This window comes from Parambassis ranga, chromosome 17 (assembly GCF_900634625.1).
Source record: "Parambassis ranga chromosome 17, fParRan2.1, whole genome shotgun sequence".
NCBI lineage: Eukaryota > Metazoa > Chordata > Actinopteri > Ambassidae > Parambassis > Parambassis ranga.
The window spans coordinates 18,293,963-18,311,814 of NC_041037.1; the positions used below are offsets into that span (position 1 = coordinate 18,293,963).

The 17,852-nt window shown below is 44.1% G+C and overlaps 1 protein-coding gene and 1 pseudogene across 1 annotated transcript; both read right to left on the reverse strand.

Moving 5' to 3' along the window:
- Positions 1–1,173: 1,173 nt before the first annotated feature.
- Positions 1,174–12,580, reverse strand: LOC114450201 (amyloid beta A4 precursor protein-binding family B member 1-interacting protein-like; annotated as a pseudogene).
- LOC114449736 (DCN1-like protein 1) lies at positions 5,721–17,348 on the reverse strand. The gene is made up of 6 exons (XM_028427566.1): positions 16,990–17,348; positions 7,622–7,790; positions 6,523–6,653; positions 6,327–6,409; positions 6,150–6,246; positions 5,721–6,050 (listed from the first exon to the last, which is right to left on the reverse strand). The coding sequence occupies exons 1-6, from the start codon at positions 17,300–17,302 to the stop codon at positions 5,974–5,976; spliced, it is 870 nt and encodes a 289-aa protein (XP_028283367.1). The 5' UTR covers positions 17,303–17,348; the 3' UTR covers positions 5,721–5,973.
- Positions 17,349–17,852: the final 504 nt, after the last annotated feature.

The window sequence follows — 17,852 nt, forward strand, 5'->3', positions numbered from 1 at the left end:
TGTGTCAGTGGGGCTGCTGGTAAAAAAAGGGTGAGTGTACAGAATGCATAACAAAACAAGCGATTCTTCTGCTTTCTGGTGGTTTTTTCTTGTACTGTATTGTGAGAAGCTTGCCAGTACCATACATTTGTCAGTGTTTCACCAGTGTTTCCATCAGCGTTGGGGGGGTGGTGCCAAGATTGATTTTTTTTAAAATGTTTTTTGTTTGTTGATTATTATTATTTGAATTCACTCACAGTGCCATTTTAACTTCCTCTAGGCAAAGTGCTTGTATTTATTTTTCTATCTTAAATCACAATTATATTATAATTATAATTATATCCTTTTGTCACTATGGTTAGTGATGCTGTCCAGCTACTGTAGCAGAGCGGTGCTTCGCAGTGTGAAGCAGAGGAAGGACTAACTTGTGAGTTTTCACGTCTTTTCATTGTGTTTTAGCTGCACTGATTAGTTAACAACAACTGTGACTTTATGCTTTGTGTCGTGCCTTTGATTGCAACACAAGAGTTGCCGTCTGAGCATCAAACTACCTTTATACAACCCGTCTGTTCCTTCAGTGGTTGCTGGTGTGGTGCTTTATTTTGGTGCTCAACAACCATAATCACCGACACAAACCTCATGTTCAAGGAGTGCTCTACGTAGAAATGTAACAGCAGACTTTGATCTCCTTATCATTCTGATTGTAATCAATCATTTCTGTATTGTAGTGAATGTAGGCGACTCAGCAGTAATGTACTACAGCTAGAATCACTTCTGTTCTCTGTCCAGAGTCTGTGCTCCACATGAATGAGTCCTGCTAACTGCAGTGAAGGAATGACGTTCGGTCCTGAGGTCTTAAAGGATTTCTCGACTACAAAATAAGATAACCTGCTCTTACAAGGTGAATGTTGTGGCAAGTAAAGGTCACTGTCAGACATTTGATGAAGTTGTCTCAGAATATATATTCATAACAATAACATAAACATACGTATTCAGAACAATGGGCATTCAGCTTTTATTTTGAAAGGGATCAAGTTGTTTTTAAAAAAAGGCAACGAGTCATCCTTATGAACAGTATTCACTCAGCATGAAAGTATCCAGTGAATGATTTGCCACTACATCCCATCCTTGATTGTATTTTTCCATCATGAGGTAATTTTTTCAACTCTTTCTACTTAATGTATTTCTAGCTTTGCATTCTTTTTACGTCTGAGACTGCTGAGGAAGGTGCGCTAGCAGTTTGTATGTAAAGGATTTATTTATACTTTTTTCATAGAGAAATCATGAGACTACCACTGACATGCGGAACTTTGTAACGTTTACCACTTTAACGTCTAGCATTTCAGGGCATCACAGGTCAAGGCGCCTTTCTCTGATGTGTGTTTTCTTATGATCCAATGTGCAACTGACAAAAAAAGGAAAAAAAAACATCTGTAACTTAAATGTTCATGGGAACAGAATCTGATGTTTGTCTTCTCTCAGTTTGTACATAGGATGTGTTCATTGAAATTTATGTACAGTCTTTTTTGTAATAAACAGCTCATTGAAATTTAAAAACAGTGTTTTGTCTTTAAGCCAAAACATCAAATAATATCCTTACAGACTTCTGAATAAATAGCTTCTAATATTTTGCATAATATGCATGAAACACTGTTATTGTGTATTTGTGCATTACGTCATGTAAAGCTAAATAGGCTAGGCTTGCTGAGGTTATCCCTCATGTGCAGAGGGAGGTGGCACTGTGTCTCACATGTGTCCAGGAGGAGGAGGAGGGATGAAGTCAGGTGGTGGCTCATGTGGGTATTCTTCAACATTTGTGGTTTTGGGTGGATTTGGATTTGTTTGTGGACTGACCTGAGTGGTGAGTCCATTGTATTGGTCTACAAAAGATGATCAAATGAGAGTTAGACCCTGAGGTGTAGGTTTAGACAGTATAGGTCTGCCACCTCTGTGTGTAGTATAGACTTACCTGTGTGTAGAGCAGAGTCAACACCTTGCAGAGTGGATGCCCTCTTCACCGCCTCCTGGTAGTTTTTATAAAGGACAGCGCCATACTGAACACAAGCAGAGGACACACAGCTAAAGTCTACAGTGTGTTTGTGATTAAACGGCTTAGTTTCAGTGAGCAGTGTTACAGACTTTGCTGAATCTAACCTTGGCTATTCTGATGGAGTTGACCCAAGCAGCAGCGTGTGTTCATTGTCACAGCACAGGAACTTGATGTAGTGAGACTCCTTCTGGATGCAGGGATGCTGGGGGACAAAGGAAGACACAAACTGTTCTGTTTCAGAGATTTTATATTACAGCTCATGAAGACCAGGCCTGAAAATGTCCTTGGTTTTAGTCATCCTATACACAACATCCTATGCAAAATGCATTGCTGTGTGTATTTTTGGCAGTCTATAAACTGCCTTTAACACAGACAACATGACTGTGGGTCACTTTCTTTCTTCTCCCAGTCCATCGCAGGTCAGCATACACAGACAAATAACTAATCACACTCAGACTCACAACTATAGGCAATTTAGAGTAACAAATGAACCTAACAAGGATCTTTAGAATGTGGGAGGAAGTCGGAGTACTTGGAGAAAACCCACACAGGCAAAGGGAGACCATGCAAACCCCACACAGAAAGGCCACAGCCAGAATCTAATCAGGAACCTTCACCATGCCGTCCTTCTTTCAGAGCCACTGATGATTTAATCCATTTTTTTTGTAGTACATAAAAGTGCCAGCAGAGGGCAGATCAGACCAAGCTGTCACCATGAATCATGACGCTTCAGTAAAACTAGTAAAAATGATAAAACAGAGTCTCTGTTAAACACATATACCTTTTTACACTCTTATTGGTGCATTTTGCCTTTATTTGATGGCAAAGGGACCTGAAGCAAAGGACACAGTACTTGGTTATGTGCTCGCAGGACATCCCATTGGACATTCTTTACGGCACATATACTATATTTGTCACACACACTTTGCACCTACAGGTCAGTATGGAAAAGGTCTTGTTTTTTCTTTACCTGTCTCACAAAAGTGCAAATTCCACCACATAGAGTGTATGTAGCATCATTTAAATAGTTAATGTGTATGTTTTCTGTTCATGTGGTGTCTCAAATACCACACAGTGTTAACCATATGAGCAGTTATAATAGCAGAATGGGTAACATCTTCAGCACTAGTGAGAGCCCCAGAGCCTTTCGAACACCATGACCATCAGTGTGCACTTTGCTACACTTTGTTTTAAGCCTGAGTTAAATGTGCACGGATTGTATGTTGCAATCAGCTTCTATACGTTAAAAAGTCCATGTCAGAACAGAAAACCTCTAAGCTGACTAAAAAAAGCTATCACACGTGTTCTTTAATATCTTCACCACCTCAAATGTGAGCTGACCTTCAGTATGAAGCAGAAGTTGGTGGGAGCTCTGTATTTCTCTTTGTAGTTGCTGGTGGTGTAGATGTTGACTTTTTCAAAATGCACAAAGCAGGCGAGGTCACTGCAAGACTGCAAGAGAGGAAAACGGCATGCTGTCACACTAACACAGCACAGTTTCACAGCATTATTAAGAACACACAGTGTAAATGACAACAGAATAATAGTGGCCAGTCGTATCTTCTCTCACTGTTGTCTGGTCGGTATTAAAACTCTCCAAAGAACATAACTTAATTTGAGGCCGTTTTTCAAAGAATGTTCAGTGGAGCTTTGTCTTCCTCTTTAAAGCATTCCTTCCATGTTTAATTCTAAGCGGAGACACATCATTCACACATTCAACCACACTGTCAGTGGTGTAGTTGATCAGCAGAAGTCTAACTTCCTAAGTGGTGCTGACCAGCAGACGACGACTCCTTCCTTTTTCTGCTCTTTCTTTTTTTCACATTTACTGATTCTTCTCCGGCTCTGCCTGCGTGGTGACACTCGTCTCCTTTCCTCATATGACACTGGCTTTTGTGCAGCTACTTGTTAAGGCGACTGCAGTAGAACCTCGGTTAATGCTTCCTGTCTGCTTTACCCATGTGTCCTTGGCCCCAGATGATTCCTGCAGCTCTCTTATGTTTGTGATTTGCACATCTGCCTCACACAGTTTCCCTCGCATCTATTTCTCCCTCTCGGATGATTTTATTTTTGGAGTTGGCCTACAGGGGAGGTGTTTTGCTGCTCTGTCTCAGTGTCAGAACTACATGTTTCTCTTTAATAGCGGCAAGGCCTCAATTCACACTGTCTATCTTCATTTCTGTGCTTTTCTGCCTCTGTTAGGCTTCAGAAAGAAGCTGTCACTGAGAAACTAACATCCCTCAGCTCTTTGAGGACAGATTTGAATAATCTGCATAAACAACAATGCAGACATATAGACGTCTTTATAGCAACAACACAGTGCTCTTACGTCTGTACTTTCAATATAACTGACTCAGCAGCTTATCATATTACACAGCCAATAGACACTACTGTACTTAAAAAAGTGTACAGGCAGCAGGTTGTGGATGTAGATTAAATGAACATCCTACAGGTGTATGATGCAGGGTTTTAATCAAATGATCCCAACAGCAAGAGCTCTACTGTCTGCTTCAGGCTTCTGATAAGATACATCAAGCACTGAAATGCTGCCTGATGTTTCATTTATCCTACCTTTGTTTTTCCTTTGGGTACATAGTAGATTCCAGAGGCCCTGAGAACAAAGTAGCGAGACTTCCAAACCTTCTTCCCGTCTTCTTTTAGGTACAGCGTGCCTTCAAGATCAGGAACTATCAGAGTTGAACCTCCAAAATGTTCCTGCAGCATCAGACAGACACACACACACAAAGTATTAAAAAAGACAGGCATCCTCTCCAGTGTGAGCTTGGAAACATCACTGACCTTGATGAGGAGTTCTTTGGCCTGTTGGTTAACCCCACTCAAAACTGTTTTGCTCTTTTTCCACATGTAAAACAGCTTTAGGAGGAGGAAAACACATTTTAATTGACTCACTGTCTTCCATCATCATGTGATCACAGCTACGCCCTCCTTCTCACCTGAGGGTCTGTGAACATCACATACTTCTGGGGCCTTAACATGAAATAGATTTTGTTTTCACTGTGACGAGTCCAGGCACACAGCAGCTCCACTAAATACTCATGGTCCTCAAAGCCTCTCTCTGAAATGATGAAAAACATTCTGCTTCCTATAGTCAGACTCAATGTGTGTGTGTGTTACAGTGATCTCACCGTTCTGCAGCTCAGGGTTGGTCTCACACACGCTCCAGTCGATGCTGCTGTCACAGTGTGTCTTCTCAAGCAGCTTGTCCAAAACCTGTCGGACCGTCTGCCGCTCATTCACCATCAGAGTCTTGGAGCTGCCATCACCCATCAGCACCTTCACTATCAACTAGGAGAGACCTCACAATCAGCTACTGCCCAGGGAAGAAGAACACGCAGACGCCTGCTGACCTTACCTTCCTCACTTTGGCTTCTTTCAGCTTCTCCAGAGCCAGTTTGATCTTTTCTGCTTTAGTCTGAGGTTTGCTCTGCACACAAGAAAACTTCCATTAACTTTCGACAACATGTTAACTTTCATAATCCAAGGTCTGAGTAACCGTCTGCATCACCTGGGATGATTCAGCAGTGTTTGATGATGGAGTCATGGCAGGTGGTGGGGGGGTCCGATCATCTGGAAGGCTGCTGCTCTGTGGAGGAGTGGAGAGTTCTGGCTGGGATGACTTGCATCCCAGGTCAGCCACCAGAGCATCCAGGTCATGGTCCTCCAGCTCATTAATTGGCTTCAGTGCAAACACAAGCCCAATACTTTAGATAAAAGTTCCAAACCATCAAAGTTGACCACAAAGAGATATATATATGTACAAACACATATATTCTCTATATATAAAGTCTCTGTTGTGTAAAATATTCAGTCCTGAGGGTTGAAAAGGCAACATAATTCTCAGTTCAGTGCGGTCTTCTTCTCCTCCCTTTATTCTCCCGCCGTTTGAAACCTTATGTGGATGTTCCTTCAGTGAGAGCAGCCCTTTAAACTGCTGTGCTTCTGGTCCCGATGTGTGGCCGTGCAAATTCCACAAAGTCATCAATAAGGACGGGCCACGCTCCTGTTAAAGAAACAGACTCTTGTATTATTGGTTCACAATATTATCATGGATAATAAATGATCGCAGTAAAAGCTCTTTTGACGTAAGCCACCCACACACCTTCCTCATCATAATTTGACATGTCATCTGTGATCATTGTGCTGAAGTCTAGTAAGAGATTCCAGGTGTCCTTAGGAATCGATCTTTTGTGGTGCTCCTGAAAGAGACATAAAGCAAAGCTTATAAATCATAAGGATTAGTCCCATGATTACATCACCTCAAGTTTGTTTAACTCACAACTAAAAACTTGTTCCACAACTCCAAGAACTTGAATCTTCCAGCCAATACTAAATTCCAATATGCAATTGCCATCTCTAAATCTGTAATTAAAAAAAACACACACACACAAATGAATAAAGAAATAAATGGAATTAAGAAAAGAATAGCTGTGAATGAGCAATAAGCAATAACATGAGTACTGAAAGATTCTTACCCAAACCTTTCTGGCCAGGATTTTTGGCAAAATTAAATGTAAACTGGTAAAAGTCCTTAAATCTTCCTTGGTCCTTTAACTCCTGCTCCATCTTTGGCAGCTGAGCTTTTAACTTCTCTATGCTGTCACACCTGTGGAAGCATTACATCACACAATTTTGTACATACACAGTACCACTGACTTATGTGACATCTTCCAAAAACATCCTGTAACTTCTACTAGGGAACTTTTAGCAGCAAACTTATAATACACATGATTTCATATTGTTAACAAGATAGAATAGATCTATATGTATAGGTAAACAAATGTATATAAAGATAGAAGCTAGCGTTACGGTACATAAGCAATGCTTTTTTTTTTTAACCATGTTACTCTGAGTGTGTGTTGTGAATGTTGTGAATGTTGTGCTGCTTGTAAAGAAACAAGCCGAATTTGTGGCTGAGGTGGCAAAATGTCACTGAGTTTACAGAGATGCACCAGAAAAAGGATTTGTTAAGAGTCATCTGACCTTGGGGTGAGTGCTGACTGCACCTTTTTTTCCACTAGTTCTCTACACACCCAGTTCACCATTCTGTGTGACAGGTATGGTATTGGAACAGTGGGATATTTTGTTACACTTCTGAGCCAGCAGTGGAGGCAGTCACAGTAAAGAATGGCTGTGACAAAAAAACCTACACAAGCCAACTGACACACCAGCACACCCCTGATTACATGATCCAAGAATGCCTGTAAAAGCACACTCATACTTGTTTTGTTTGTGAAAGAGTGAAGATAGGCATACACAGCATGAGCAGGTGGCCTTCATAGCAGCATTAAAGTGCAAAATCTGTGAAAGAGGTTATTTACCTCAAGCCCACTGTAAACAGATCTTAGTGGGTTTTTTTGTCCAGGCACTTAAGTAACCAACAAGCCTGCATTAATGCCATTATTAATATAACTGAAAGTATTGTAATCCATCTCACTCGCTCTTTATACATATTTACATCAACTTCCAACAATTTGAATTATGGTTGTCCTCTTAATTGTGAGTATATAACGTTTGAATGGTTGAATTTGGTGAAGAATGGAAGAACAGTTTGTTTCCCCCCTTCATCGTTACCCCTGTTCTGCCATGCCATCCATTAACTCCTGTTTTGAGAACTCGCATTGGGTTGCTGCCCTGAACTTCCAGGCTATAAGGAGGACACTTATACTGGTCGGGTCCAAACCCAGGTCATCACAGAACTGCTGGATCCCATCGATGCCTATCTTGTTGTCATCATGAGGATCTGCATATAAGAGCACAAAGAGTCATTTGATTGACAAGTGATTCAGGGACAACTTTTACATTTGTAAAATGTAACTTGTACATTTAAAAGTGTATTACAAAATGAACATTTGCACACAGTATTGTAGTGATGCATTTCCTACCTCTGAATTGTTGTGACCTAATCTGGTCACCCCGGATTCCCAGACTCCGTCCCCGATGCACAGAACATTGAATGAAAACCAGTACTGATCAGTTTCAGTTTCGCCTTTATAAAGGGAGAATGCACAGCTCAATACAGACCCCTCGATCTGCTCCTGCAGCTGACCATTTGCATTCTGTCTGTCCCATGCGTTAGGCTCGTTTTATTAATCTTACAACAAGGTGTGGTTACATTTGCATAGAAAGGCATAAAAGGTAATGTTTTTCAGTGAAACATGCATATTCAATAATCACAAGGTGGAGGGCGTATACGAAACTAAAAGACATTGAAGCTCTCCAGTCACATCAAAGATGTGAGTGTGTGTGTGTATTCTCACAGGTCCTCCTGTTACGGCCTTGAGTATATCTTGTCTCTTTGGCAAGCTTGTGTTTTCATCTTTGGGTCAACTAAGGGGTTTGCAGTTCGAATTTCTAAACTAACCATTAAACATCAGAATGCTTTATGACCTCAGTCAGAGGTCTCGATCTATGAGCAACCATACACTTTTACCATATGTGCAAACAAACATATATTTTGACCAAGTTTGACCATATATTTCCACAATTCCCCCTTTTGGACTCTACTAAGAGTCCAACACAAAATAAGGAAAAAGAAACAACAAACGGTCACATCAGCAAATAGGAAAACACTGTGTGTAATCAAACAAAACTATGGGTAAAAGTGACATCTATATGTAACAACACTGTGAGTAAATGTCCAAACACCTGGTGTGTGTGTATGCGTGTCAAAACCATAAAGGAAGGTGCAAAAAAAGAAAAACCCTGTGAAAAATGTAGTGTATTAAAAAACATATCATGTGAGTGCATAAAACGAAACATGTTATACATCATAGTATGTGGGGCTATTTTAATCGGTCGGTCTTTCACCGTTCCCGCCCCCAGATACTCCTAACAGCTCAAATATAATGACAATCATCCTACAGTAAGAATGTTCAAAATTGTGTTTTATCAGTTCATGTATGTGTTCCTGTCCGTCTGCCTCGTCCATCCAGCGCCCCGCCTGGTTCTCTGGTCCTCTCGTCCTCAGGATGTGTCTTCTTTCTTCGGATACCTGGGGTTAGACTACCCGGGATCCTTGATCTCTGTCAGGGGATTATTCTGCCCCTTTTGTGACAGGATCTGTATCTGAATCAGCCGATTCAGACTTCTGCGCCCTCAGATCAGCGTGGACGTCCTGTAGAGATCATTGAGGCTCCTCTGCAGCTGTGCACTGGCTCCAGTGGAACCAGGTGTCCCCCTTTCCTCTCAGCCGAACCGCGTGAGAGGTGCGTTCCGTCACCTGATAGGGACCTGTCCACCTTGGTTCCGACCACTTCCTCTTATCACCTTCAGGAGGACCCACTCGGCTGTGTGTGGCTCCTTCTGGACTCACCATCTCTCCTTTCTCCTGTAATACAAATTCTAACACCAAAGCTTCAAATTCATTATATTATGGTTTATATTAATACCATACTGCATGCTTCTTCAGTCTCAGCCGGCCAGCTGGTCCAGGAAACTGTCGACCTGTAAGAAGCTCATAGGGTGTGGATTATATGGCGTTATTACCAGAACATCAATACAATAGATAATACTTGAACCCATATAAATTTGGTCTGTGCACAGATTTTAGCCAATTTTTGTTTTAGGTTTGATTCATTCTTTCCACCTTTCCTTGAGACTGTGGATGATAAACAGTACCAAAGGCATGTTTAAGTCCCAACATAGCCTCCACCTGCTGGAGGTATTTATTTTTGAAATGTGTTCCATTGTCAGATCTGATTTTTTTTCAGGAAAACCATGTCTAGGGATGTAGGTGTTAATCAGAAATTTAATGACAGTTTATCACGACACCCCACATGGCCTACCCCATGCGCTTCCTCCATGGCAGTCTGTCTCAGTCCAGGTGGCAGTATGGGGCGTCCGTCAGGCCCTCTCCATACTCCTCCTGTGTCAGTCGCCCCTCTAGCTTTCCACAGTGTTTTTTTCCTGTGGAGAAGCTTTGTTTTGCAATTGCATCAAATCAGTCCAATCAACAGGGGGAGGCAAGTCTGTTTCTGAACACATAAAAATCATTCGCTCCACATAGCCTGCTGCCTGTTTTGCTGCCTGATCTGCTGCATTGTTTCCTCTTGTGACCCTGTCAGTTCCTGCTCCATGACCTTTGCACTTAATCACAGCCACTTTGCTAGGCAACAACAGAGCTTCAGCAAGCTCTCTCATTTCAGCCTCATGCCGTATAGGTTTGTTAGTTGCAGTGAGAAAACCTGCTCTCAGCCATTGCCCTAATTCCACATGCACTGCTCCTGCCGCATATGCTGAGTCAGTAAAAACATTGATGTCCTGTCCTTGACCTATCTTTAGTGCCTCAATCACTGCCCTCACCTCGGCTCTCTGCGCTGACTGCTGTCCCTCTAATCTTTCTGCTTTCAGTGTTCTCATTTCTTCCCCTGTGTCTTCAACAACTGCGTATGCTGCTCTGAGTCCTTCTGTGTCATGTCTAAAACAGCACCCATCTGTGAACAGATTTCTGGCCTGTGAAAGAGGTGTGGCTTGTAAATCGACTCTGACCTTTTCTTCCCTAATCACCCTCTCTGTGCATGTGTGTGGCTCTCCTGTTCCTATCTGGTCTGCCATGTTGATGCCCTCATGTGTGAAGGTGATGTTTGGTGCTTCTAAAATCTTGCTCAACCTCCTCTGTCTCAATGAGGTGAGTGTGAATGTCTCTGAGTTCACGTATGCCACTACACTATGTGTTGTCAGTACATACAGCTGGTGTCCCATGACCATGTGTGCGGTTTTTTGAATTAGCTTAGCTATTCCTGCTGCGTGTTGTGTGCACTGAGGGTGTCTTTTCTCCATGTTGTCCAGGGGGGCACCGATGTACATCAGTATTACTCTTTCTCCCCCTTTTCTCTGGAACAGGATGCCATTGATGCAGGCATCCGTTCCAGAGACATCCAAATAGAAAGGTAAAGTGTAGTCAGGTGTGGCTAGTTCTGCTGCAGTGGCCAAAGATTGTTTAAGAGCAATGAATGCTTGTTCAGCGGCCTGCGTCCAATTTAGGCGAGCTGACACATTACGCATGCCATGTTCTTTGACAAGGTCTCTGAGAGGTTGTGTGAGGCCAGTGTAGTTAGCAACAAAGTTTCTACTGTAGCCAGTCAGACCGAGAAATGAGAGCATGTCCTTCACTTTGTCAGGACGCGGATGATGCAAAATGGTAGATTTGTGTGAAGGCGATATGCTGACTCCCTTTTGTGAAACAATGCGTCCTAAGAAAGCAACTTGTTTCCTGACTAATTGGAGTTTAGATTTGCTGACCTTAAAACCAGCCGTGGCCAGATGTTGCAAAAAAGCCTGCATGGCATCCAGGCAGATTGCTGCCGTTGGAGCTGCGATAAGAAGGTCATCAACGTACTGAATGAGTGTAGTGTTTTCTGGGAGGGTGCAGTGACTGAGTATCTGTTTCAAAACCTGATTAAAAATACCGGGGGAGAGCGCAAAACCTTGAGGTAGCCTGGTGTAGCGATACTGCGTTCCCTGATATGTGAATGAGAAAATGTCTCTGCATTCAGGTGCCAGAGGGAGACAAAAGAAAGCATTAGCTAAATCTATGCAGGTGAACCAGCTCTGTGAAGGATCCAGTTGGGCCAATGCCACGTATGGATTCGGAACTGGTACCGTGGGGGTTGACAGTGCAGCGTTAATGTCCCTCAGATCATGTGCCATGCGATATTTACCTGTCCCTTTCTTTTCTACAGGTAGGATGGGAGTATTCCAATCTGAGTGAGAGAGTTCCAGCACGCCATTTTCAAAGAGTCCATGAATAGTATCTGCAATGCCAGCTCCGGCTGCTGGCTTGTGTGGATACTGTGGTATCCATAAAGGGCCTGGTGTGTTAATCTGAAACGTCACAGGTTCACAGTCCACCAGACCCACATCAGTGGGTCCGTCTGCCCATAAATGTGGTGGCAAGCTGTCAATCACAGCCTGTGCCAGAGGATGATCAGTTTTCTCTCTACCATGATGTCTAGCAAGCAGTTCATGTGCCAGAGTGACAGTGTTCATAGTTGAAACAGTTATTTTGTATGCTTTAGCAGATGGAGAATACATGATTTGAGGTAAAGGTGTGGGTTGCCAGTCTGATTGCCCCATGGCACGTTTAACCATGCCACCTAGTTCTTTGGCCTGGTGGTTTGGATGTACAGCTAATGAGACGTGGGGATGCCCTTCGTCACTCATCATGTACCAAGACATTTGTTCTGGAGTGAGGTCCACACCGGCTGCCACGCCCTCAGGTGCCACAAAAATGTCTCGGACTGTAATAGACCAGTCCTGTCCCTCTAGGGAGTGCGCAAACTTCTCATGGTACCAATCAGTTTGCTGCCTGTCATAAAATAGAGTCACATGAGGGGGGTCAGGGGGAGAAACATATAGTTCGACCTGGGCTATCCAGGGCTTCCACTGCAGGTAGGCAGAAAGGATTCCTGGGTTCTGGGGAGTTTCAGGATGTAACATGCCCCAGTAGATGTCAGCACATGGGTCAGTCACAGGTCTCATCAGATATTGTCCGCCTGTGTCTGCAACATTACAGTGGAACATGGTGCCGTCCGGCAGTGTCACTGTCAGCCCGTCTGGGCCGCACAAAATAGATGCTCCAAACTTAATCAGCAAGTCTCTCCCCAGTATATTCAGAGGCAGAAGAGGTGAGTGTACAAAACAGTGTGAAACAGTCTGATGTCCCAACTGAGCAGTCATGGGAGTGGTTATAGGCAGAGTCTGTTTATCCCCAGAGAAGCCCATCACAGTGATAGAGTTGCTGGACAATTCCATAGAAGATGATTGAAACAATGTAGAACAGGTGGCGCCAGTATCCACCAGAAAAGGCAGTGTCTCATCCTCTACTTGCATAGATAACATCGGATCTGCCGTGCCGATGTAATCTGAGCTGCTCTGTGGGGTGTGTCATTGTTGTGAGAAGTCACAATCCCACTGTTCCCAGCCGGAAACAGTAAACTGTCCAGTGAATGTAGGTCCTGGGGGGCGGGCGGAAGCCCTCCGACGCTGCACGTCCTCGGGCATACTGTCCCTGTCTGTGTGGACAGTCTTTGGCCCAGTGTCCCAACTCCTCACAGTAATAGCAGCGGTCACGACCTGGGTCTCCCCTCGGCTGTCCCCTAAGTGTTCCACCCCTTCCGCGCCTGCCTCTCCATCTGCCCCTCCCTGATCCGTACCCCCTGTAGGACCCCGTAGGCTGCTGATAATCAGGAGAATAAGGTGGTGGAGGCACCCAAGGTGTGACAGGAGGTGCGTCAGAGCTTTCAGTGACAACCATGACTTTATTATTTTTATCTTTCTTTTTGTCATTGGCCTTCTGTCTGGCCTCAGTCAATTGCAGTTTCAATAATTGTGTCTGCAAATCCTGGACATCCTTACTGTCAGCTTGTGCTGCGTCTTGGGCACGTGCCAAATGATGCACTAGATGTCTCTCCCACACACTGGAATCACACCCTGCCATGTCTGGGTTATTATCCATGGCAGTTTTTACGGTCTCAGGAACCCCGTTTAGGACGGCGGTCCTGTACCACACCCTCTGAATGCCTGGGTTACCAGGGTGGCACCCGGTGTGTTTGATCCATGTGTCTTTGCTTTGATTAAGATATTCTCTTGGACTCTGTTTGGGGTCCCATTTCAAAGTGGGAACGGCGGCTCCAGCAGGCAGAGGATATTTATTTCTTAGTGCTCTGCCTATTTCAGTGCTGACCTGAGTGAAAGGTGTGTCATCTCTCTGTCTAATAGTGGCGGCGTCCTCCTCTATGTCCCTCACTTCTGAAGCTGTAAGACACCTAGAAATAACGGCCCGAAAGTCACCTAGAGCGAGTCTGTGGCCTGCTGTCAGACTGTCAAGTTGACTCAGCCACATTGCTCCACCTTCGGCCACTGGAGGTAATTTATCCACTAGTGCCTGTACATCACCTAGTGGGAATGGACGATATTTGATCTGGTGTTCAGTTTGAATCAGTGGTAACTGATGGTTGAGTGTCTGTGTATTATCATGTCCTTGAGATCTAGTTGTCATGTGGTGTGTTTTGCTTCTGTGTGCTAAGTGTTCAGCTTCATGTGTTTTCAACCACTCCTCAGTAGCCTTGGCCTGTCTCTGTAATAAATCAAACATGTCTCCCTGCTCCGCGGACCAAACACCCTCGACCTGCATCTGAACTCCAGCTGTCCTCCCTTCCTGTGATCCGTCTTTCCACACGCCTCCCACCTGAAGTGTAGCGTCTCCAAATTGGGAGTTAGCGTGTGCGTATTAGTGTGGTGTTAAGTCCTGAGCCATAGCAGCCCGCAACTCCTTTAATTCTTCCTGCAACTGTTGCACCTTGTCTATTTCTCCCTGCTTTGTGTTCACAATGTCTGGTGTCTGTATTCTGTGTGACAGCGGGGCTTCAGCTGCAACACATAGTGCTCTGTCGCAGCTCGGTTCTCTGTCCTTTCGCAGCTGGAAAGGTGAAAGGTCAGGGGCCTCTGGAGGCCCTTCACGGGTGCTAACTCCCGAGGGTAAAGCAGACACACTACTCACTTGGGACGTGTGAGAGCTGTCATCAGACCACGCCTCAGGGGAATCAGGCATGTCTGTTATGGCCAGTGTGCCTTGAGTTATTTGTAAAACTGGATATAATCCAGCAGATGAATGAGAGGATGGTGGTGCAGTAGGAGGGGGTGGTGTATACGGTGGGGGATCCTTATGTTTTTCTGCTTTGTCATCCTGTGTTTTGGGCTTCTCAGTCATGAGGTGAGTTACACCCTGACCTATCAAAGCCCATCGCGCCCACTGAGCTCTCTTTTCCTCTGCTTTTTCCTGCTCCCTCTTAAATCTCCCTTTCTTAGACCAGCCACACTGCTCTGCACTCTTCCTGGCCTTCTCCCTCTCTGCCTTCGCTTCACCCTCCTTTCTCCAAAACTCCTTCTGTAAACAACCTCTATCTTTCATGCCACGGCCTATTTCTCCCAACAAATTAATGACTGCCTCCCTCATCTGAGTCATCTCTTCTGATGCGGTTTTAGAGTCAAAAGCCTGATGCAGCGCTTTCTCTAAAATAATCAGTTGAGCTTCTATTGTTTTTAGTGGGCTGTTCGGACCCCACCCATCATCAACAGTGTCTCTGTTAAAATCTCCGTCCATGTCGTCAGTCATCAAAGTCTCAGTCATGTGATTACGTGAAAATTAAAAACTAAAGCTTAATACGTTTGTGTTATTTGCAAAACTGTGCTCAGAAGAATTAACAAAACTATGTTGTCAGAAAAGTTCACAAAACTATGTTCACATCAGAAATATATACAAAAGTATGTGCACAACAAAAACACTAATCCAGTTCGTGAGTGAACCTACTTCAACAGGCCACTGCCTTACGTTTACACCAATTAAGGTTTCCAGCAGTGCTGCTGCTTCAGTTCACCTCGTCTCTGGCATTCATACACATTCCACACTCATGCTTTACCCATTTATACTGCGAGCTCTGTGTGTGTGTCAGTACTGTATCTTCACTTCTCTTTGTTTCTCTTTAGGGGTGCTTCATGAACTCACAGGACTTATTCTCTGGTCTTGCCGTCCAGTGTAAGAACGGCTCACAGTTATTTCATTATTTATTCTCTACTCTCTGGTCTTGTCGTCTTTATCTCAGACGACTCACAGTTATGAGTCTCAGAGTTCCTTTCTTTTCTAGATTCTGGCCGACTGAGAAATATGGCACGCTGTGTCCCTGGTACTCAGTCCAATGGATTCGAGACTAGCCTCTGTCCGTGACACCAGAATCTTATATATCTGTAATTTGGAAGCCTGTAGACTTACTTCAACTCCCGCCTAACTAGTGCGGTCATTGTTTCAGTTTCCAGTCAGTCCAACAGTCATACCATGTGTTTTTGCCTGGTCTTGTTCCTTTTTCTCTCTTTTTTGTAGTGATTTAGGGTTCCTCAAGCCCCGGGCCTCAAACCCAGCTTTTCCGGCCTCTCGTCAGAGCACCGGTGGAGTTGCCACACTCAGGATTTTCTGCTACCCCTTTTTCTCTTAAAATCTCTTATTCCTCTGCAGGCATCATTTACTTATCTCTTAAACAGCTGTAGTCATTACTCATTCACCGTAGTCATAATTCATTCACTTACGGTTATTTCACTGTAGTCATATTCATTCACTTACAGTTAAATTCATTCAGTCAATGTTCTTTTTTACTTTTACAGACAGATTACTACTAAGACTCGGGACACGTTACATTTTAGAGTAGTCAATGCAGATATAAAAGGTCTGCTTACCTTATTGTTGGCGCCACGTGTCCTCTGTCTGTTCGTAATCGGCCCCTGTGTTCAATTGACGGATCTGAGGATGATTTTTGCCCTTTGATCCCGGACGAGCCCCCAAATTGTTGTGACCTAATCTGGTCACCCCGGATTCCCAGACTCCGTCCCCGATGCACAGAACATTGAATGAAAACCAGTACTGATCAGTTTCAGTTTCGCCTTTATAAAGGGAGAATGCACAGCTCAATACAGACCCCTCGATCTGCTCCTGCAGCTGACCATTTGCATTCTGTCTGTCCCATGCGTTAGGCTCGTTTTATTAATCTTACAACAAGGTGTGGTTACATTTGCATAGAAAGGCATAAAAGGTAATGTTTTTCAGTGAAACATGCATATTCAATAATCACAAGGTGGAGGGCGTATACGAAACTAAAAGACATTGAAGCTCTCCAGTCACATCAAAGATGTGAGTGTGTGTGTGTATTCTCACAGGTCCTCCTGTTACGGCCTTGAGTATATCTTATCTCTTTGGCAAGCTTGTGTTTTCATCTTTGGGTCAACTAAGGGGTTTGCAGTTCGAAACCATTAACCATTTGCAGTTCGAAACCATTAAACATCAGAATGCTTTATGACCTCAGTCAGAGGTCTCGATCTATGAGCAACCATACACTTTTACCATATGTGCAAACAAACATATATTTTGACCAAGTTTGACCATATATTTCCACAGTATCTGTTGTAGAGCTGTTCAAGCCTCTTCTTGTCTAAAGCTCCCTTTAAATTTGAAACGTAGAGCTCTGGGTTTTGGAAAAACTTATCTGTGGCAACATCTAGTTTCCAGTCATTCTGCGACAGGCAAGTCACCGCAATCTTCTCATTGGATTGTGTGAAAATCATAAACTGACGAACTTTATCCTTCTGTGAGGACTTCAGCTTGACAGTGCAGTTGGCATAATGTAAACAGGAATGGTTTAACTTATAACAGCTTATTGAGACTGGTATGAGAGTGCAAAAGATGTAATGGTGCAAGACAGTTGGCATAATGTACAGTCCATGATTGGTTTAAGTTACAGCAGCTTATATGAGACTGGATGACATGATTAAGGTGCAAGCGAATACACAGGGTAAAGTGCCTGGTGCAAAGAGTTCCTTTTTGTTAAAGTGGCTGGTACAAAGAGTTCCTATGTTGGTGGGGGGGGGGTCAGGGAAGGGGGGTCAGGGAAGGGGGAGAAAGTGGGGCACAGCAGGGAGAGAGTTCAGCTTCCTGACAGCCTGGTGGATGAAGCTGTCCCTCAGTCTGCTGGTCCTGGCCCGGAGGCTGCGTAGTCTCTTTCCTGATGGCAGCAGACTAAAGAAGCGGTGTGAAGGGTGGGTGGGGTCTCCTGTGATGCGGAGGGCCTTTCGGGTGAGACGGCTGTCGTAGAGGTCTTGGAGGGAGGGGAGAGGGACGCCGGTGATCCTCTCAGCTGCTCTCACTATGCGATGAAGCGTCTTCCTGCAGGTGGCGGTGCAGGCTCCGTACCACACAGTGATGCAGCTGGACAGGATGCTCTGAACAGCCCCTCTGTAGAAGGTGCACAGGATGGAGGGA